Raw genomic sequence first — 21,175 nt, 5'->3', positions numbered from 1 at the left:
TCTCTGCATGCACTGCAAAAACCAAATCAAAATCAATGTTTTTTTTTTGTTTTGTTTTGTTTTTTTTAGACCAAAATGGTTTTTTTTTTCATAAAACACAAACAAATTAAATGAATATTTTTGAATCTATATTTCTATTTTAATTAAAAAAATATGCTTATTTATCACAATACACAGACTTTACATTTTACATTTAAAATACAGTGGAGCCGCGATAGAACGAACTAATCGAGGCGCGGTGTCGTCCGATATAGCCGATTGGCCGTTACATTGAAGCAGTTTTTTTGATTTTTTTTAGGCCATATGCAGCATATTACTGTGCAGTACACAATTATTTTGTCGTTTTATATATTGTAGTTTAATAAAAGAAATGCATTGTAATGCACAATTGAATTTCATTTTATATATATATTGTATTTTAATAGCAAAAGTACTGTGGTTGTTGTTTATTATTTATTATGATAATTTTTAAATATATAAGTTTTGTCTATTTCAATTCCCCAGAAATTACAGTTGCTTTGCAAATCACAAATGATTGAAATAACTGTTTAAGTATGTACTGTGTTTCTTTCTATTTTAATTAAAAAATATATATTGTTGTCCAAACTGAATTTCATTTTTATCATATTTTTCCATTTTTATATCCAGCTGGGATAGAACCGTTTCAAAGCTTGTTTGGCAACTGGAGAAGCAAAACTAGCTTTGAATAATGGCATTTGCTTTGTGCAGAAAAAAATCGATGAAAATCGGAACTCGAGATTCAGTTTTAAGGCCGTTTTGCCCATCACGACTTTGTCCTCGTTCACGTTACTGAAGTGCGTCGTGATCTTTACAATAAGAAGTGTCGTGTCGACTCTTGAGGCCCGAGTGCGGTTAGCACGTCACATTCGCATTTGCAGAACTTACAGAGCGACCGACTGGTGACTTGCGCAACCAGTCACATTTGATTCGGACTTCCTCCTTTGCTAACTGGAGCACAGAGTGGAAGTGCCTCGTGTATCTCAAAACTTCTTTTTTTTTTTTTTTTTTTTCTCCTCTCAAGTGTGAACATTTCCTGTTTCCTTTTGATATGTCACAGTCGGCATGGGTAGCGTGTCACCGAGACTTGACATGACTTGAACGCGTCGTTTTGTTGGCGAGCCAAGGTAAGACATTTCCAATCCAGTAGATTTGATGATGATGATGATGATGATCCGCTTTGGGGGTTTACGATACTACAATTGTACTATTGGTAATTAGCAGTAGCTGGCGAGTAAAAGTCACATGAGCGAGTCAGTCTCAAGTCTCAACCTTCAATTTTAAAGTCCCAAGTTAATGTGGCAGAAATCAAGCAAGTCGAGTCATGACTTGAGTTAAGCAAGTTTTAAGTCAAGTCGTAGGTCTCAAGTCTTAACCTTCAAGTCAATATTTAGTGGAGACAAAAATCAAGCATGTCCAGTCTCGACAACATTTTTAAGATAGTCCAGGCAAGTCCTCATTTGGGTTAAGCAAGTCGTTTAATCGCTTGGTTCATGATTGAGCAGCTATCGGTGAGCTAAACTTTGGAGTTCACTCAATTTTATTTATTCCTTTGATTTCAGAGCACTTTAACAACAACCAAGTTCTGTAGATAAATACAACTCCAACATGACATACACGTTATCTTCATCCAAAACATAATCCTTGAATCCAAATGTATCGTAATCTAGAATGAGGGTTTTTCAGTTCGTCTCAAAATCCTTCTATGTTGGTCCTCGTGGAAAAAAAATGTGTGTTGGCAGCAAAAAACAAAGCTCCTTATGCGTCTTGTGTCCTGCAGTTTTGCTACCAATCAGTCCTTTTGTTATTCTTTCAGATGTCGGGTCTCAACGTGAACTGGTTTTTGCTATTGGGGCTGTCAGGCTGTCTTTCTATTTTGGTCTCTGCTGGTTTGGTGGTCCCCACCACTGTAGAAATGCAGACCACGTTGTATCCCGCCCTTGAGGACTCTGCCAAAGTGAGCCCAGGTGTGGCAGGTGCTGGTGGATTATATCATGGTCGGACTATCTCTGGAACTAAACCCACAGAACATCTGCAGCCTTCTGGCTCTTCTCCTGACTTGGTTACTAAAATTAATTCTAGTCCAGTCCCAATCCAAAACCCCAGTAGTCCTCCTGGTTTTGGAACTGGAAGGACATCTTCTCCTGAGAGTTCAGATCCTACCTCTGACTCAAGACGTCTGATCTCCAGACCACCAGAGTCTCCTGAACCCTCAAAGTCCAGTATGCAGTCTACTCTAGTCCCAGCCCGAAGTCAAAAGACACACATAAAGACATCTTCTACTAGTATCTCTGATCTTTACAGTCTGATCTCAACACCACAGCCTCAGGAATCTGAAGGAAGGTCTGGAGGAAATTCTACTCCAATCCCCATCCAAAACCACAGCCGTCCACCAAGTTATAGGACAACTTCTACTGGCACCTTTACATCTCTGGATCTTTCTGACTCAAGAAGACATATCTCCACACCAGAGCCTCCAGAACCACAGAGATCCAGCTCTTTCCCCGATTCTTCTGCAGTCCCGATCCAAAGCCAAAGCAGTCCTACGGGTTTTGAGACAACGGGAAGGACTGTCGCCGAGCTCACATCTCAAGATCTTTCTACTACGAGAGGCCTGATCTCAGTCTCAGCAGCTTCCACCACGAGAAAGTCCTTAAACCTGGCAACCACTCAGATTCTGGCAGCGACACCGCCCCCTTGTACCACCTCAAAGGCGCCACCTATCGCGGAGGACCAGTCGTGCTCCCCCCGCGGCGTGGTCAAACCCTGCCTGATCACCATCGCCTGCCTGGCCACGCTAGCCACCGTCTTCATGGTGTCCACCATTGTGCTCTGTGCCAAACTCTCCACCAGGAAGTACAAGCTTAGGAAGGCCCAGGACGAGAAGGAGATGATGTTCATGTCGCATGTGCTTCTGCCCGAGAGGAACTACGCCGGCATAAGACAGCGCAGTCCGGTCTCCAACGGAGTCCTGGTGATCCACGGCGCCGGGGACAGCGAGGAGGACATCAGCGACAACCTCACCCTGAGCAGTTTCCTTCCGGAAAGCGACCGCTTTGTTTAGGAAGGTCTTGTTTTTTCTGACTGGTGAATCTTTTAAGTCCAGCAGCCTGACTGTAGTGTGGTTGGAAGGAGGATTTCACGTTCGGCACCCGCGGATTCACCTATTCGCACATTTTTTTTTCTCCACATTTTGAAAAAATATTTCAACTTCTTTTCATTTTTTCCTACATTTTTCTGTTTTTTTTTGGTTTTTTTGTGGGGGGGGCAGAACCAATCCCAAAAACGCTTATTGATGGGATCTTAAAAAAAAAATTTTTTGCTAGTCGCAGTCGAGGTCAGTCCCTATCCCCCGCGAATAGCATCAAATATGATGTAATTATGCTACAGTAGAAGTCTGTCCATCTAAATAATTCCCCTCATTTAATTAATACGCGACGTACCATCATATTTCGATGACTTATGCCGCCTCGTTTATTTGTTCTGGGCAGCTCAGTGAACGAGTGATGAGCACGTCTGCCTCACGGTTCTCAGGTTCATTGCTCGAATTTTGCATCTTTGCGGTAGTAATTGGTGATAAGGAAGTATGCTGACGTGATATAGCTCCACTGAGAGACAAAGATCTAAATTGAGCCTGGTTTGTTACCGGAAGTTATGGAGAGTTTTTCCTGTACGTTTTATGTTTTTTGCTCAATGGCTAAAAGCTATTTAAGAAATTACATGGACAAAAGTACTCACGGCCTTTGTTGAATACTTGCCCCATCTTTGGGTAGTTTCGCCCATTCCTCATATACATGTAATTTCTTAATTTATCATATTTAATAAATTGCACCAAAAAAAAAAACTAAGAAATTAATGTTGTCTTTATGGGGTGTTGTGCATTGAATTTTGAGGTAACACATTTTGGAATAAGGCTGGAACAAAAGAACGTTAAAAAAAAAAAAATGAACGCATTCTGGAACTATTTGCGGCACTTCACTGTCAGATTTTTAGAATTTTGAGGAAAAGTTTGTTTTAGGGCTAAACATTGAGTACTAAAGTGTGCACCAAGTTGACCCAAAATTGAACCTGACTGACTTTTAAGTTCAACGCAGCAAGACGAACCGCAGTCACGCAAAAAATTCTTCATATTTCGGTTTAGTTCTGTAACTTGGCCAGGGTGGACTTACCATTAGGCAAACGCGGGCAATTGGGATTTCCATGAATTATTATTGCCTTATAATTCACGCGCTTTAAAACACGTCCAATGCTTGGTCTACTGTATCGTGCTCGTTTCGAGTGCTCCCCCTCCCTTCTCATGCAATGGACTATTCCGTCTTCTTATTAAGTTGTGACTCGACAGCTCGAGTCTTCCGGAGCTGAGCCCTGCTGCTACTTCACTTAGCAGCTGACGGGAAATCTTGATTTGCGGAGCGATATTAGCCTATTTGCTCAAATAGCGGACCTCGACTCCATCGCAAACCAAAAAAAGCAGAACCGGTCGAGGCGCGTCAACACTTCCTTTGACGATTTGCCGCCTTAATGCATCCGCTGCGCCGAATTAATTATCTTAATTTATGTGGACATGGCCATTTGACATGATGTGCTCGTTCCACAACGTTGTGTGTGTCCATGTTTACCTTCCGGGAATCCAAATGTAATTATTCTAAACAAGTCATTGAAATGATACTCTACTTTCACTCGACATTTTCTATTCAATTAAAACCAAAACAATTAATTATACTCCACTCTTACTTGACATTTGAAAGTCTGATTTTATTTTTACAAAAAAATAATAATAATAATAATACTGAAAGTGATATTCTGGTTTTAAATTAAGTTTGAAGAAATTACAAATAATTACATTCAATGATTAAATTAAACTTGTTTCTTTCTGTATTTAAAAATATACAATTTAATTTAAAATATAAAATTACATTTTAAAAATAATTCAAATATAAAATTAAACTCTGGTTTCACTTGACTTTTTTGAAGAATTGATTGCACCAAAAAATGTAATTTAATTCCAGTTTCACTTGACCTTCGGTTGTCTTTGTTAAATAAAAAAAGAAATCATTAAATTACAAATTTTAAACACTAGTTTCACCTAATATTTTTGCCACCCAGTATGTAAGCACGTGTGACCTCACGCTGAAATGTCCCGCATGAAATGAAGCTATTCAAATGTATTTTGGAACAGTCACATTCAAAAGTGAGCCGCACGCTCGTTGAGTCAAGTTCCGTCGTTTGTGCTTTCGCTCGCCGCTACTGTACTTTTTCCCCCTCCCTGCCAAAACAAAACACCGGCGGAATGCTTTTGAGTGGCCAACCTTGGAGGTGTCCACCGACAGAATCCAGACTACCGCTCATCATCATCGTCGCCGTCGTCATCATTCTCGCCGATGACCATATAAAGTTTCAAATGTGTGACTTTAGCAGCCAGAGGGGGAAAAGAAATAAATCAGCCGGCATTTTTTCCAATAGTGTGCGCTCGACCCATTGCACTTTTTTTTTTTTTTTGCCCAACCCCCATTCTGGAGGCTGGCCACACAGGAAACATTAACCTCTTCCTGCATTAGCCGCCGCCGCCGCTGCTTGACCTGACCTGCATTCATTCATTGGGCGGCACACGGGGAAGAACAATTTGGGGGATTTCAACTCAAACAAGATCAAATCTGAAGCGTTGCATGGCCGAACATTTAGAAATCGTGTGCATTCTCACACACACACACACACACGAGTATGGAAAAAAAAAAAAGCAATACACCGAAACATGTTTTTAACCAATCATTTTTTTTTTATGTAAAATAATTGTGATGAAATAATGTAATTACATGTGTAAGTGAATGAAATAAATAATGTATGTAAAATAGAATTATTACAAAAAGAAAATACAGTAAAGGTGCAGTTAAAAAATACATATATAATTTTCCCATCAGGGATTGAAAAGGAGTGCAGTAAAAAAGGATCCAAAAAAAGAATCAACTAAAACAGATATTTAAAAAAATAATAATGAGATGTGTAATTAAAATAAAAGGAGTGAAGTGAGGAATAAAAAACACATTTGAAAAAAAATACAAACTTTAAAAATCAAAATGCTAAATACTGTAATTATAAAACATCGAAGAATAAAAAGGTACAAACAGAAAACCCAACTAAACATTGATTTAAAAATAAGATTTAAATAATAATATTTGTGAAAAGCACAGTATTATTTACTTTCTGGGACAAAAACAATGTGTAGTAAAGTCACCAAAAAAGAATAAAACAAAACTAATAGAACACAATTAAAACATTTTAAAATAAAATTATGAAATTAAACGCACAGTAAAAAAAAATATTTGTGAAATGCAGAGCAACTTATGCTCAGGAATAAAGAATAAAAAATAAATCAGTGTAATAAAAATACCCAGAAAAATGTAAGTAAAATAAAATATATTTTTTTATCTTATTTTAATTGAAATAAAATAATTCTTTAAGAATATGATTAAAATGGCAACTGAAGAAATTAATATACATTTCTAAGGTTAAAATTACATTTAAAAATTATTAGAAATTAAACAGCTAAATAAAATTATCTGATAAAAAAAAAAAAAAAAATGGGTCAAAAAATGTTTTGCATTTCTTTACTGATACAATTTATAAAAAAAAAAAAAAAAAATCAACCAGTCAAATAAAATGCACGTATTATTTGACACTAACATTATCTCGGATGCTGCCCTTTATATTTCCTCGTTATGTGGATTACAGAGATACGCTGTGATCTAATAACGGACACGTGTGTTGTACACAGGAGGCGCGCCCCCCCCCCCCCCCCCCCAACGCCCACCCACCCACAAATACTTCCCCCTACCTCCACCTCCACCCACACAATGTAAACTCCTGGCTAACAAGAACAATCTGTGTAGACCGGACGGGGGGAGGAGTGCAGATGGAGGAGGAGGAAAGAGGGAGGAAAAGAGGGAGGGAGGTCTCCTCGCACTTTAAACGCCGTCTGTCTCGACCATTCCCGACTGGGAAAGTGCACGTGGACCAGTTTGCAACGCTCGCCATCGAAGCTTTGACTTTTCCATCCTTCAACGGAGCTCTTTACCGACAGGAACTCTTCTGCTTCTTTTTCTATCCTGGTGGCTGCTGGTGAGTTTTTTCCCCATCTGTCGTACAGGCCATCAGGCTAAATTGAAAATAAACGGCACCCTGAATGCAGCACAAGAAGTTCAGAGACGGGGAATGCGCCGTGATGCCTTCAAGCGAGCCTCCAATGTGAGGACATTGGAGCTATTTTGTTATTTTACAATAGAATTAAGGAATACGTCATTGTGAGTCGAGTTCATTGCTGCTGCAAAAAAAATAAAAAATTTCAATTTGAATGTTTATGTGTCACGCTACACTACACATGCATGCATGTGTGTCTCGGTAAAAAGAAATGAATAAATAGAAAAATGAACTCGGCTCCCTCGGCCAGATTAAGTTTCACTTGGCCTAGCTAGAACACAGACGCTGCAGAAATAAATCAAAAGATCAACATTTAAACAAACTAGAGGAAGTTAAGCAGGCTGTCTTGCTCACATTGCCTCATCATCACATTTTTCTCCTCTACTAAACCTTCTTACAACACTCGCTGAAAATTTTACTCAAATAAAATGCCTCAAATTTAAGTGGCCTTTGGGGGAGAAGTCACTCATTTGTGCCGCAAGGAGTGTTTTTTTTTGGGGGGGGGGGCCCAGCCCCTGTCATCAGTTTCACCCATTGACGTGAAATTGGGTGAATGTGCCTGTTATAACAGCACACACAAACAAGTCTCAAAGACCCATGCATCAAATTAAACAGAAAGTCCGCCATTTTGGTTTAAAGTGGCCTTTTGGGGTTCATTTACTCAAGCGCTCTCTAGAAAGTTAGCAGAAAAAAATAATAATAAATCAGCCCCCGTCACCAGTTCGCACCCATTGACATGAAATCGGGTGGACAAGTCCACCATGACACTGCGCACGGAAAAGTCTCCGGGGCCCGTGCCCCAAATTGAACAGGAAGTCCGCCATTATGGTTTCAAGTGGCCATTTTGGGCCAATTCACTCACTACGGAAAGTTGGAAGAAATTAGCCCGTGCCAGCAATTTCCACGATTGACGTGAAATTAGGTCAGCATGTCTATCATAACTGGACACACAAAAAGAGTCCCAATGATCTCTGCCCAAAACTGAACAGGAAGTCAGCCATTTTGGTTTCAAGGGGCCTTTTTGTGCCTACTCACTATGGAAAGTTAGAAAAAAAATAGCCCCTGCCAGCAGCGAGGGAAAATTGGGTGGATATGTCCATCATAAGAGGACGCGGGAAAAGGTCACCGGGAAAGTTGGCCACCGACGTTTGAATTGGCCTTTTTGGGCGAGTTCACTCATTACGAGTCTCTAAATTGCCCGTAGGTGTGAATGCGTGTTTGTTTATGTGTGCCCTGCGATTGGCTGGCGACCAGTTCCGGGTGTACCCCACCGCTCGCCCGGTGATAGCTGGGCGAGGCTCCAGCACACGCCCGCTGGATAAGAAAGAAATATGGTGATACTGAGAATATATGAACATTTTATTTTTAATTAAAACTAATTTTTTTTAAAAAAATGAAGGGATTAAAAAAAATGCAATTGAATGGCTTTTATACCAATTTTAGTTGAACCCCTGCAGTAAAAGCAAAAAACTGAAAATCTTAAAAATGCCTGACCGCTTAGGCTACGAATCAGAAAGTGTCGTAAAATCCAGCAAGGCCTGTTTTACGTACAGCAAAAAAGTATTTGTACTTTCTTATTTCCTACCACTGCTTATGGTTTGCATCAGAGCGATCCGATTGGACGGCTGGTCGTCGCTTTGACACATGACATAATTTCTTTATCATGGCTTTTCTGTGGGCGATGTCACCTTTGAGACCAAAATTTGAGATGAGCAGAAGAAGAAATGGAGTCCGAGTTGTGACCGTGTTGTTTTCCAGATCCTGGAGGGAAATGAATCTGGCTTTGTACAACTCAGCCGAGGGCAGCGCCGACCTTGAGGAACCAGACAACGTCACGTCCTCCGGCGCCCCCCTGGACCACCGATCCACGACTTCGGACTTCCTGGTCCAGCTGGCGGACTTCCTGCGGGACCACGTGTTCCTGGTCCTGGTGGCGGTCTCCCTGGTTCTGATTCTGGTCCTCGCCGTGTGCGGTGTCATTTTCCTGACGCGGCGGCGTAAAGCCAACGCCTACTACCCGTCGTCGTACCCCGCCAAGATGTACGTGGACCAGCTGGACAAGAGCGGCGGGGTAAGGGGGTTTCACGAAATTCTGGACAAGAAGAAGGAGCTGGCGAGCGATGGGGAAAGCGAACCAGTGGACTCGCACAAGCAGCTCCAGGCAGACATCATGAGGGCGGCTAAGAGTCTGAGGACTCCGACCAGAACCTTGGAGGATGCCTCCAAGAAAGACGAGTCGCCCCCGAGTCCCGTCGCAGGGAAAGCCGGCGAGGCGACCGGACCGCCACCGGGGGGTGCTGCGGTGGACAAGCCTGAAGATGAGTCCCGGGCGCCAGCCACGGTCAAGGGTCTGCGGCCTCCGTCTTTGCACCTTCACAACGACTCGGCCACTCTGCAGCTCATCGCCGGGGAGAAAACTGCCTTCTAGAAAAGGCTGACACACTTTGGACTAACCTCATAGCTTTAAGGATGTTTACAGCTTTTCAGAAGAGAATTGGGAAAAAAAAAAAAACACGGCCTACTAGTGGTCAACTTGTTCGCCTCACATCACTGAGGTTTTGGGTTCGAGTCCCAGCTCTGAGAACCCTCTCGGTTTTGAATGCTTTTGGGTTAATGTCACTACGGTTGCCATCAGTGCATGAATGTTTTTGTGGGGGCTTTTTTTGTGTGTCTATTTTGTGTAAAAGTGTCTTAGACTGATGGTCATACATAATGGCATACTATATATATATAAATATATATATATATATATATAAAAATAATAATAATAATTTGATGTTGTTTTCAAATGGTACGTTTCCTTTGTACATCCTCAACCTTGCGCTAAAATGTGTCCAATTCAAAATAATATAGAAATATAATAATGTTAGAATAACTATACATAAAATATCATCTAAAACGAAACAACCAATAAATAACCATGTAGCTTTGCCTTAGGGAAGTCAGTTGGACCAAATGCTAACAAATAATGCAAAACCCCATAGACAGGCTAACAGAACTAGCATTGATTTTGCAGTAGTTATAAGCCTTAAAGCAACAGATATTTGAACACATTCTGAGCAACACATGCAGATGGGTAATGTAGCAATACTCACGAGCAGATTTTCTTTATCCTCTGCGTACGACGACTTCCATTACTGTGACTTGCATGGGGACCTGAGACGTGTCCATGTATTGCTATATGGCTGTATTATACTGCCCCCAGGTGGACAAGGTGCACACACCGGCAGGCGCAGCACAATGTCCATTGAATTGAAGTTGGAAAAAATGTGGCAAAAAACGTTAAATTCTCTCTATTTTTTTTTATTTTTTTTATTACATATTGTTGTTATTTTTGGGTAGGTTGGAACTGATTAATGGCATTTCCATTTCTTTGTTTGTTCATTGTTTCGCAGGATACAGACACAAGAACCTAAATTACTTTGGAATTATATTTGGCAACGACTAATGGTAGCATGTCTGTTTCCTTTAATTGTCTTAGTCCATAATGGAAAGAATAATAAGAATTGAAAGAGGCTTATTCAGATTGATGCTTCCAAATAAGCACACCTCATCGCAGGCCTCTCCTTTGAACACATTTCAGGCATTTTGTCGTGTTAAAAGTTCACACGTGGTGCTCAAAGGTGTAACATGAGTACAGTAATATACATTTCAGTAGTTTTATTGGGCATTTGCCGCAAATTACAAGTTACATCATAACAACAACACTCACAACTCTGCTAGCAACATGAACAACATCATCAAGTGTTAAAATTGTGCGGATGCGTGACAGGCTAAGCAAAGCGTGTTATACGCGGAGGGTGAGGCTGTGGCTTGTTACCAGGTACAGGAAGTGATGCGGCGGGGGCAGCATTGGCCAACAGCTACTAGTACTACTTCTCAGCAAACAGGAAGTGGCGCTCAACTGGAGGCCTGGGCCGCCACCTGTTGGTCGTCTTGCTGCTTGAGGCGATAGTCGGCCAGCGCCGCCTTGATGGCGTCCTCGGCGAGCACTAGGAGAGACGCTTCATTAGGCACGCGGTACACTACTGCTTTTGAAATGTCCAACTTTGGCATGTTTATTTCCATTCTTGTCACAGTATATAGCGAGCCTTCGCTTTGGTCGGGTGATTAGGCCATCAAATGGATCAGGCCGAGCCAAAAAAATATGATGTCCATTTGGTCACAAGGAAAAGTGAAAATATTTAAAGATAGCATACTTGAAAATAAAATTATAATTAAAAATGTATTTTCTACATAAAAAAAAGGTTTAATACAATATTTTCAAACAATTCTTTCATTTACATTTGTAAAAAAAAAAAATTTTTAAAAATCTAATGCTACAAGATAGTACACTATTTTTTTAAATTCAAAATGAAACTAATAAAATTTGCATGCTACAATATAGTCACACTTTGTTTTTCATGTTAAAAAAGATTGATTATACGTTTTCATTCCATGTTTTCACTTAAAATTGTTAATTTTAAATGCTACAATTTTATTTTTAATTTTAAAAAAGTTTGTAAGTTGAATGGTGCAAGATATTACTACAATATTTAAGACGTGACTAATAAAAATAAAAGTTATTAATTTTTTTAAATAGATACCTGTTATCTAAACATTAGCTCTTAAATGTTTAAGTATAATCATAATAAAATGTATATATCCTTGTGAGTATTGTTGTAGGTTTATAATTACTGTAACATTGATGCTAATTTCTGTTAACTTGTCTAAGGTGTTTTGTATTATATGCTAGCATTAAGCTAATACAATGCCCTTCTGTTTTATGTGTCAGTTGTACTTAACTCATTCACTGCCATTGACGGCTCTTGAATTCAAATAACTATGCTAACATGGAGGACTGGCAGTGGCAGGAATTTTGACCTATCGCGGGTGTGTCTGGAGCGTATCGCTGCTTAGCGATAATAGGAACATACTGGAGCAGTGTAGCTTGACAGGTGGCAGGCAGAGCTCTTTGGCGATGTCCGTGTTCCTGATGGTCAGCGCTTGGTCCACCTCAAAGAAGAAAAAGGCATCCGGTGAACACAACACCCCATAGTATACACGTATATGGATATAAATATACACTCGCACGATACTCACAGATTTGCCTTTGATCCACTCGGTGGCCAGAGAGCTGGAGGCGATGGCGGAGCCGCAGCCGAACGTCTTGAAGCGCGCGTCCACAATCTTGCCGTCGTCGTCCACCTCAATCTATCAGAACATTTAACATTGAATTGGATTTTTGGACAAGATGGATGCTAATTATTATGTAAAAATAATACATAAAATTCAAATAAAAAGGAAGCAAAGAAAGAAAGAAAGAAATATCACAAAAACATTGCAATAAAAATGAGAATTATTTTCAGAAAAGGCACAATACCCACAAAATATTAAAATATTAAATAAAATAAAAATGAGTAATTTATTTTCAAAAAAGGGAAGGCACAGGCAGTTTATAAAGACAATGGTAACAAAATAATTCAAATAAAAATGAAAAAAGTCATTTTTTGAAAAGACACAAAAAAATAATATACAGACAAAAGTGAAGATAGTTAGTCTGCGGAAAATGGTAAATAAATCAAGGCACAACAAATTTAAACACAAAGGTATTTTCTGAAAAGACAATAACATAATAATACAAATGAAAAAAATAAACATTTAAAAATGTTTGAAAGTTATTTTTTTGGTAAAGGTAAAAAAATGAAGCAAAATACCCCCGCAAATATATCTGATCAGGCCGATCAGATGGGTGTAAAGTCTACTACAGAATGATAAATATTAAAAGTAAAAAAATTAAAAATAAAAACTAAATAGAAAAATAAAAAAATTAAAAATAAAGTGAAAAGTTATTTTGGTAAGGTATTTTTTTTTTGCAAAATTATAAATATCAAAATGAAAATTAAACGCAATATAAATTAAAAAATATTTAAATTAAAATGTAATAATAAAAATTTATTTTCAGAAAGAATAAAAAACTAATATTAAATATAAAATTGTTATTTTGGGGAAAGGCACAATCAGAAAATAAATGTATAAATATTGAAACTAAAAAGAAAGTTATTTTTGGTAAAGCTTAAAAAGTAAAAATAATTAAAAAAAATAAAGAAGTTAATTTTCCGGAAACTGCACAATAAGAACAAACAAATTTTATACTGAAAAATAATTTAATTCAAAATACTATATTAAACCTTACAATAAATATGTAAGGAAACACTATAAACTCCCAAAAACAACATTTTGTTAACATGTTTTTGGTGTTTAACAAGTTAACATGTTAATGTGGACACATCCCGGTCTATCCCGGGCGCAAGTGTACACAAGAATGCGTGATTTTTTTTAAAATTCCAAACCTGAAGCTTCATGACGTCTCCGCAGGCCGGGGCGCCCACCAGGCCGGTGCCCACCTTCTTGGAGCGTTTGTCCAGGGTGCCCACGTTCCTCGGGTTCTCATAATGATCCACCACCTTCAGCGCAGGACACAAACAGGACGGGACTTACATTCGCTAACAATGCTCACAGAACTCGGCTCACGTGACCTTGTGCACCTCCCAAATTATTGAGGCATATATTCATCCTGACATTTTCTTGGATTAAACTCCAAATTCCATCATTTACACAAGGACGCCTTTTCAACATGACGAATGACACGTGATGAAATTAATGTATTTGGACAGGATATCATTGTTTGCCATGGCAACGCCTGAATGATGAACTCCCACAAGTTTCTGCTAAGTCACCGTGACCAAGGCAACATTACATCACAGTAAATTACACAAAAAAAAAAAAAAATCATCCATGTACTACAACATGCAACTTTAAAGTGTTTCGATGTGTTGCAGCTGCTTGTAGTAAATCCATTTTTCAGTTTTTAAGAAGTTTTGGTGAGTTACATTCAGTAGCGTGTGTGTGTGTGAGTGTGTGTGTGTGTGTGTGTTCAAGGACCACATTTGATTTTTAAAAGAAAGTCATTGGTAAATATCATTAGTTTAATAGTGAAAGTGCCCAATACTGTCACAGTATCAATTAAAAAATGGTGTCTGTGTATTGTCGGTTATCCAGATCATGGTCATCCGAAAAGGTCGAATGGAGGCAACTGGACTTTTCTTGTTTGCTGAATTTGTTGTTTTTTTTAACTGTATAAATATGACTTAGGCAAGTACGCTATTAGGCTAGCATAATCCATTTTACATTACAAAAAAAACCATTTTGTTTTCCGGAAACATTCAAAAATGACTCAGGCAACTAATCGATTAGGCTGACAATATGTAAAATAGTTTATTTTAATAATGAAATCATAACTCTCCTTTTCATTTCATTATTTATAATGAATTGGTTTGGTTTAATATATATGTAAAATAGTTTCTTTTGAATTGTATTTTCATTTTATTATTTACAATAAATTCATTAACCAATTATTTAATAAGATCAATTAATTTAAAAAGTACAAATTTAGTAAATACCTTTGAATTAACCAATTGTCGCGAGGGAGATGTTTTTGTTTTTTTAAATGAGTTTTTTTAATTATGCAATTATGCGTTCATTGGTGTAAATGATGAAGGTGAAGCTCAACAAGCTACAAATGATTCATTATGAAAGTGACTTTGACACGTTCACTTTCACTTTTGACATTTACGAGAGAAAGTGTGTCCAATAAATACATCTATTACGTAACACAAATCAATAAAGAGAGCCAAGTCACCTACTTTGCTAATAAGAGACTAATCACTATTAGCCACAGTGAATGACTTGACCCTTTTAAAGAAGGAAAGCCAGGGCTTCCTACCTTCTGATGATAGCAACACTGGGAGAAGAACTCGGGAACAGAAAGTCTCCTGGTGAGGAAAGTTAGAGGGCTGAAGCATTTGTTCGCCACAATGGCCGCCATGCTGCTGCTGGATACGAGCGTACAGTAACACCAAAACACTAGTGAGTAGTGACGCACTTGCAAACAGGACGGCAGCTATTTAAGGGCAGCTATCGGCTAACCGCTAACGGCGGGCTACGTAAAAATACGCGTCACAGCGACGTCACCACAAAGGGGCGGGGATATGCGCCAATACTGCGCATGTCAGGATTGCCAAAACACAAGATGCGAGTGAGGCTCACTTTTATTAATTGGACAACAATAATGACTGATGATAACAAGGTAGAAAACGAATAAATATCAAAATGCAACACTTTATTTCTATAAATAGCTGCATCATGTGTTTACATTTTGAAATGAACACTTTTCACATTTCTAGGAAATCACAATGTCCAATCACTGGTGAGCTGTTTTTTTAGAACTACTCATTTAGTCCCTGGGGGCAGCATGTTGTTGACCCCTGCTGTGAAATAAATGCTAAAGTAAATGCTTGATTTTAAAAAATATATAAATAAATAAACAATTTGGAAGGGAGAATCACATTTCATATTGTATCACTTTTTTGTCAGGAACTCGCCAGGAAACAAAAAGAATGGGAAGTTGCGTTGTTGCATGGGAGTCAGCAGAAAAACCCTCCATCTCTGGATTACTTCTTACCCACACCAGCACGCATTGTGAGTACTAAAAAGGTTTTCTTTGCCTTGACTAGAATTGTAAAATTCATCGAATTTTTATAGTTGGAAACTTTCGATGGGAATTTATCGGAATCCACGGGAATTTATGAGAATGAACAAGAATAAATCAGATTACCAAATTGAAAGTTGGCTGTTAATGAGGAAGTTAACAATCGCTGGGGAAAATACTTTTCTTCTGAGTAAGAGGCACTATTTTCATTTCACATTTTGAATTGTGCTTTGTCGTATAGTTATTCCATTTTTGAATGGGTAATTTTTGACTGGGTAATATTGAATCGCTTAATTTTTTTTCTCTTCACTGGAGCTGCGGAGAATCTATTGTGTGCTCATAACTCAAGTCATCGCTTGCAAATCGAGACAAAAAAATCGCCCAAGTAACGGCTCATGTCTCAAAAAAAAAAACAAAAAAAAACTCTTCTGTAGGGGCACTTGTAAATCAAGCTACCTAAATTTCCCATTTTAACTTCCCATGGAAATGTATGAGAAACTTCCGAGAAATACCAGAAATGTTCTGCTTACATCCAGATGAATTTTCTCAGGGCGTTGAATCGCTCGCAGTTGAACTGTTCTGGTTGTCTTAGATGTTTTGCCTGAAGCGTCTTCTAACAGTCCAGTTGCGATCAGTTCAATGCGCTAGCCGGAGTTAGTGTGGAGAAACTCACACTAACTCAGCCTCGTCTGTCCTAACTAAGCCTTGTCGCATGAACTGATGAAGCCTGCTCGGATGAGAGGCCAAATGTCCTCTAAGACAACCAGAACAGTCCATTTGCGATCGATTCAATGCCCTGAGAACGACACGAGAATATTCACGGGCATCCAGATGAACTGCGTGTTCGATTTCAGGAGAGCGTCCAAGATGAGTGTGGATTACATCGAATATGGAGATTACACTGCGGACAACGAAAGCGAAGCAAACGTCAGCGTCCGCGGTGCATTGAATGTCGGCAGTCGCCACGCGTCTTTGACTCCTGTCCTGGTGGCCGTCAACGTCTTCATCTGCGTTATGGGCCTGGCGGGGAACTCTCTGGTGATCTGGATCTGCGGCTGGAAGATGAAAAGAACGGTCATCACCACTTGGTACCTGAGTCTGGCCATCTCCGACTTGTTGTTCTGCGCCCTCCTGCCTCTGGAGGTGTTCTACATGCTCACTGCGCATTGGCCTTTCGGACTGGCGCTGTGCAAGCTGATGTCGTCCGCGCTGTTCCTCAACATGTACAGCAGCGTCTTCCTCTTAGTTCTGATCAGCGTCGACCGATGCGTGGTGGCGTCCTTCCCTGTGTGGTCGCGGAACCACCGCACGGTTCGCGGGGCCTCGGCAGCCGTGGTGGTCACGTGGGGCCTCTCGGCGCTGCTGACATTGCCGTCGCTGATTTTCAGGCAAACGGCGGCCCGAGGAGATGCGGTCCAGTGCTACGTGGGCTACACGGAGGTGTCCAGACACAAGGCGGTGGTGCTGAGCCGCTTCGTCTGCGGTTTCCTGGTGCCGTTCGTGGTGATCGTGTTGTGCAGCGCCGTGCTGGCTGCCAAGCTGCGAGGGATGAGAATCAGGTTCAACTTCTTCTTCTTTCCCATTGGGCTTTACAAGTGGGGACTGGTGATATATGACTCGCCATGTATACCGGGTGTCCTAAAAGTCACTATTCATTTCCTTTTTCTATTTTGTTTCAGGTATCATTCGGACAGACGCTAGGCCCTCAGCATTTGACAGCTTGGGCTCTGCAGTTTTTGTAAGCGTTGCAAAATTGCCACCCAACAAGACGTTTTTCCGTCCCCGACTGAAATTCAGCGCCTGTTTGAGAAGCTTTATAGCCATCACACTGCTCTAACGCGTAGTGCGATGTACACTATCCATGGCAAGGTTCTCAAAACAGGACCTGTTCTTGACAAATGGTCAGGCGGAAGGCCTGCTTCTACCACCACTGGTGAAAAGACCGAACTCCTAGAGCAGGCATTCGTCCAAAGGCGTCTATCCGGAGAGCTGCACTGGGCTGAACTACAGTCGGAGACAGAGAAATTCATAATGTCAACTGGTGAGCAACGGTCAAGGGAATTATATGCTTGCCAGAACTGCAAAGCCTAAGCTGCAAATGCTGACGGCCTCATGTCTGTCCAATGGTCGTCAGCCGAGCCTCGTTCCTAAAACAGCTCCTGGAAAAAAAGAGTAGGGTATCAATTGATCAAACCTTTATTTGTATAGCACCTTTCATACTTAAAAAGCAACACAACGTGGTTCACAAGGCAAATGATACAAGACACAAATACAAGCCTCCCACCCGCCCACAGTCTCTGAGTCCCTGCCACAACCAACACCCTTAAGTAAAAGTAGTTACGGTAAAAAAGATGACGAAATACATAACAGAACTATTGAGACATGGTAGAGCACAGATTGGAACTTAGAAGCGGCGTCAGCAACAGAGACTGCGGGCTGATGCCCCCCCCGGTGAGGAAACACTGGAACAAAATAAAATAAAATAAAAGAACAAACTAAACCAAGTCAAGTTAACGAAGACTGCAGCATAAGACATAGAAGCGCTAAAATAAAGGAATAAATAGGTAAATACAAAGATTAATAGCATACTATAACAATAATAAAATAGGGTAAAATAAATAAATACAAGTTACTGCCAAATAAGAAGTGAGCAATCAAACTTTGGTAACCTAAGAGTACATAAAATGCTATATAAAATGACTGATAAATATTAGCTATAAAACAAGCGACTCATAATCAGTTCAAAGTCAGGCTAAAAAGGCGTCTTGAGCCTCCTTGGAAAAATATCAACGACGCTGACCTCGTCCTGCAGGCCGTTCCGCCGACGAGGGTCTCGACTCTGATGACTCCTGATGTGACTCTGATGATGACTCTGTGTATTCCTTGACGCACGAGGTTGCTAAGCCCAGTAACTGTACCAGAATCGTCTCCCTCTGTTGTTGGACTGCCGATTAATTGTGAGTTTCCATCTCCTTGAGCCGTCACCTCATCGTGGTGGAGGGGTTTGCGTGTCCCAATGATCCTAGGAGCTACTTGTAAGTTGTCTGGGGCTTGATGCCCCTGGCAAACAGGGCCTAGGTGAGGGACCAGACCCTTGCCTGGCCATTACCAACTTTGAAAATTCCTAGAATTTTGGAGAATGATGAGAGCTACATTTGAATACAAACTTGCACGCAAGGAGGCAGGCAGTTGAAATACAACACGATGTCAAGGTCATACATACACATATCAACAGGCATCTGCCTCATGCAACTGGCACTCCACAGATATATCGCTTTGTTTCACAGCAAAGTGATCCTACAGTATCAGAGAAAGAGGGAGAGGAACCAGGTCGGCTTTCTGCAAAGGCATACGCTTGTCTCACACATCTTTTTCATTTATTCAGGTCCACAAAGCCGTACAAAGTCATGGCGGCGCTCATCTCCTGCTTCTTCGTGTGCTGGGTTCCCTACCACACGTTTGTTCTCCTGGAGTTGGACGTGAAGAAGCTCAGCCTGGAGACTCTCCACACCGGGATAAAAGTTGGGGCTACTCTGGCGGCGGCAAACAGCTTCCTGTCGCCCATTCTCTACGTCTTCATCGGGAACGACTTCAACCAAATCCTAAGACGCTCTCTGATGCAAAGGTTTGAGTCGGTGATGGCGGAGGATTTCCGGACAGGACGCTCTCAGTCGGTACAAAACATGCAAAACCTTTGATTCCATATTCCATATGCCATATGGATCTGGTGATGAAGTACAGCAGGTACAGCATGTGTGAAGAACCTATTGTAATCATTGTTCATTATAATTATTCAACAAATTAATTGCCTTTTGAGGGGGCATCAACGTGCCCCAAAGCTCATCAATTGTTGCCATCAGTTTCGCCGATCAACATGAAATTTGGTGTCCATGTCTATTGTGACAGGACACAGGAAAAAGTCGTAGAGCCCAAGTCCAAAATTGAACCGGAAATTGGCCATTTTGGTTTGAAGCGGCCTTTTTGGGTGAATTCACTCATTAGTGCCACATGGACTGTTTGAAAAATCCAGCCAGCCCCTGACACCAGTTTCCCCGTTCAGCACAAAATTGGGCGTATGTGTTTATCATAACAGGACGCACGAAAAAGTCTCTAGGACCCGTGCCCGAAATTGAAGAGGAAGTCGGCCATTGTGGTTTGAAGCAGCCACTTTGGGCGAATTCCAGGGCTTGTATTTTGCAGGAGTCCAACAAGGGCAGGGGTGTCAAACTCTTTTTTTTGTCTCGGGCCGCATTGTAGTTATGTTTTCCCTCAGAGGGCCGTTAGAACAGTGAAACCATATAAATGTTTAATCATCACCAAAACATATTATTACCATTACACAACAAATTGAGGGAGAACTAGTTTTGAAATCAGAAGACAAGGATGATAAGTTTGTTCAAGTATTGTTTAAGTTACTGGAGAAGAAGGGTTTGGTAACAGAAAAATGCAATATCTCAACATTATTGTTTATTATTATGACAATTTGGAAATTGGGTACAGATTTTAGCAAAAATCACGGAAGTTGACGAGCACGATTTGCTTTCGCGGGCCACATAAAATGATGCGGCGGGCCCCATCTGGCCCCCGGGCCTTGAGTTTGACACCAATGAACGAGGGAATGGGCCCAAATGAGCCCCTCATCGGCAGTACCGTATGTTTCCTAGCGTGATGAGCGACGCCAAATTGCATTCTTGCCTACTCCCGCTGATGTGGGCGAAGCATGACACCAAAGTTTGATGATCATTTCATTCATCTCAGCTGTAACTGTTTGTTTGTTTGTTTTGTTTGTTACTTAACCTTCCTGTTACCTTTGTTTCCCAGGAACAGCAATCATGTTGCTGTGTGTTTCATTATCCAAAAGTGTGGGAAAAGAAAAATATCCCAATAAACATTGTTTATTTATGAACTCCATTGCAAGCCAGTTCAATGCAAATATGTGAAGTGAACCATTTTCATTTTTTGACACGGGTCAATTTGACCTGCAACAAAACACGATGATGAACATTGTATTTGTTTCCAGATTGTTGTAAACTGTGCTTGAGTTGACCAATTCGGTAGACATCCACATTCGCTGTCCTTTCTTGCATTTCATTTTATTCACTGGAATTTTCATTTCCTCTTCAAGAATTTCATGTATGAGTTTATTTACCTATAAACTATTTGTCATTAAATGTATTTTTCAAATGCATGTATTGATGATTTATTTATGTAAAGATAATTGATTTAAAAAAAAAAAAAAGGTAATTTCGTTTGATTAAAAAAAATGATATAAATAAATCCATCCATCCATTTTCCTAGCCGCTTCTCCTCACTAGGGTCGCGGGCGTGCTGGAGCCTATCCCAGCTGTCATCGGGCAGGAGGCGGGGTACACCCTGAACTGGTTGCCAGCCAATCGCAGGGCACATAGGAACAAACAACCATTCGCCCTCACA

At 40.4% G+C, this 21,175-nt stretch overlaps 4 protein-coding genes across 4 annotated transcripts; 3 read left to right on the top strand and 1 right to left on the bottom strand.

Moving 5' to 3' along the window:
• The first annotated feature begins 1,027 nt into the window (after positions 1–1,027).
• On the top strand, positions 1,028–4,735 carry selplg (selectin P ligand). Its single transcript, XM_061799825.1, has 2 exons — positions 1,028–1,145; positions 1,835–4,735. The coding sequence occupies exon 2, from the start codon at positions 1,835–1,837 to the stop codon at positions 3,080–3,082; it is 1,248 nt and encodes a 415-aa protein (XP_061655809.1). The 5' UTR covers positions 1,028–1,145; the 3' UTR covers positions 3,083–4,735.
• A 2,087-nt stretch (positions 4,736–6,822) lies between these two features.
• tmem119b (transmembrane protein 119b) lies at positions 6,823–9,988 on the top strand. Its single transcript, XM_061799826.1, has 2 exons — positions 6,823–7,134; positions 8,971–9,988. Exon 2 carries the CDS (start codon positions 8,984–8,986, stop codon positions 9,638–9,640), a length of 657 nt encoding a protein of 218 aa, XP_061655810.1. The 5' UTR covers positions 6,823–7,134; positions 8,971–8,983; the 3' UTR covers positions 9,641–9,988.
• An 869-nt stretch (positions 9,989–10,857) lies between these two features.
• LOC133490148 (iron-sulfur cluster assembly scaffold protein IscU-like) lies at positions 10,858–15,150 on the bottom strand. Its single transcript, XM_061799827.1, has 5 exons — positions 14,978–15,150; positions 13,545–13,658; positions 12,295–12,405; positions 12,129–12,207; positions 10,858–11,204 (listed from the first exon to the last, which is right to left on the bottom strand). The coding sequence occupies exons 1-5, from the start codon at positions 15,077–15,079 to the stop codon at positions 11,113–11,115; spliced, it is 498 nt and encodes a 165-aa protein (XP_061655811.1). The 5' UTR covers positions 15,080–15,150; the 3' UTR covers positions 10,858–11,112.
• Positions 15,151–15,294: 144 nt separating this feature from the next.
• On the top strand, positions 15,295–20,930 carry LOC133465213 (chemerin-like receptor 1). Its single transcript, XM_061747747.1, has 4 exons — positions 15,295–15,460; positions 15,628–15,732; positions 16,597–17,301; positions 19,128–20,930. Exons 1-4 carry the CDS (start codon positions 15,447–15,449, stop codon positions 19,438–19,440), a joined length of 1,137 nt encoding a protein of 378 aa, XP_061603731.1. The 5' UTR covers positions 15,295–15,446; the 3' UTR covers positions 19,441–20,930.
• Positions 20,931–21,175: the final 245 nt, after the last annotated feature.

This window comes from Phyllopteryx taeniolatus, chromosome 15 (assembly GCF_024500385.1).
Source record: "Phyllopteryx taeniolatus isolate TA_2022b chromosome 15, UOR_Ptae_1.2, whole genome shotgun sequence".
Taxonomy (NCBI): Eukaryota; Metazoa; Chordata; class Actinopteri; order Syngnathiformes; family Syngnathidae; genus Phyllopteryx; species Phyllopteryx taeniolatus.
The sequence above is the reverse complement of the archived record's forward strand: the minus strand, read 5'-3'. Positions and strand labels throughout refer to the sequence as shown.

Excerpts from the sequence above, each read along its gene's own strand:
- LOC133465213 (XM_061747747.1), top strand. Across the intron at positions 15,733-16,596 it reads TACCCACACCAGCACGCATT|GAGAGCGTCCAAGATGAGTG; the intron begins GTGAGTACTAAA and ends GTTCGATTTCAG. Across the intron at positions 17,302-19,127 it reads CTGCGAGGGATGAGAATCAG|GTCCACAAAGCCGTACAAAG; the intron begins GTTCAACTTCTT and ends TCATTTATTCAG.
- selplg (XM_061799825.1), top strand. The coding sequence starts at position 1,835 with ATGTCGGGTCTCAACGTGAACTGGTTTTTGCTATTGGGGCTGTCAGGC.
- LOC133490148 (XM_061799827.1), bottom strand. The coding sequence starts at position 15,079 with ATGGCGGCCATTGTGGCGAACAAATGCTTCAGCCCTCTAACTTTCCTC. Across the intron at positions 12,406-13,544 it reads GAGACGTCATGAAGCTTCAG|ATTGAGGTGGACGACGACGG; the intron begins GTTTGGAATTTT and ends ATGTTCTGATAG. Across the intron at positions 11,205-12,128 it reads TGTCAAGCTACACTGCTCCA|TGCTCGCCGAGGACGCCATC; the intron begins GTATGTTCCTAT and ends CGTCTCTCCTAG.
- tmem119b (XM_061799826.1), top strand. The coding sequence starts at position 8,984 with ATGAATCTGGCTTTGTACAACTCAGCCGAGGGCAGCGCCGACCTTGAG.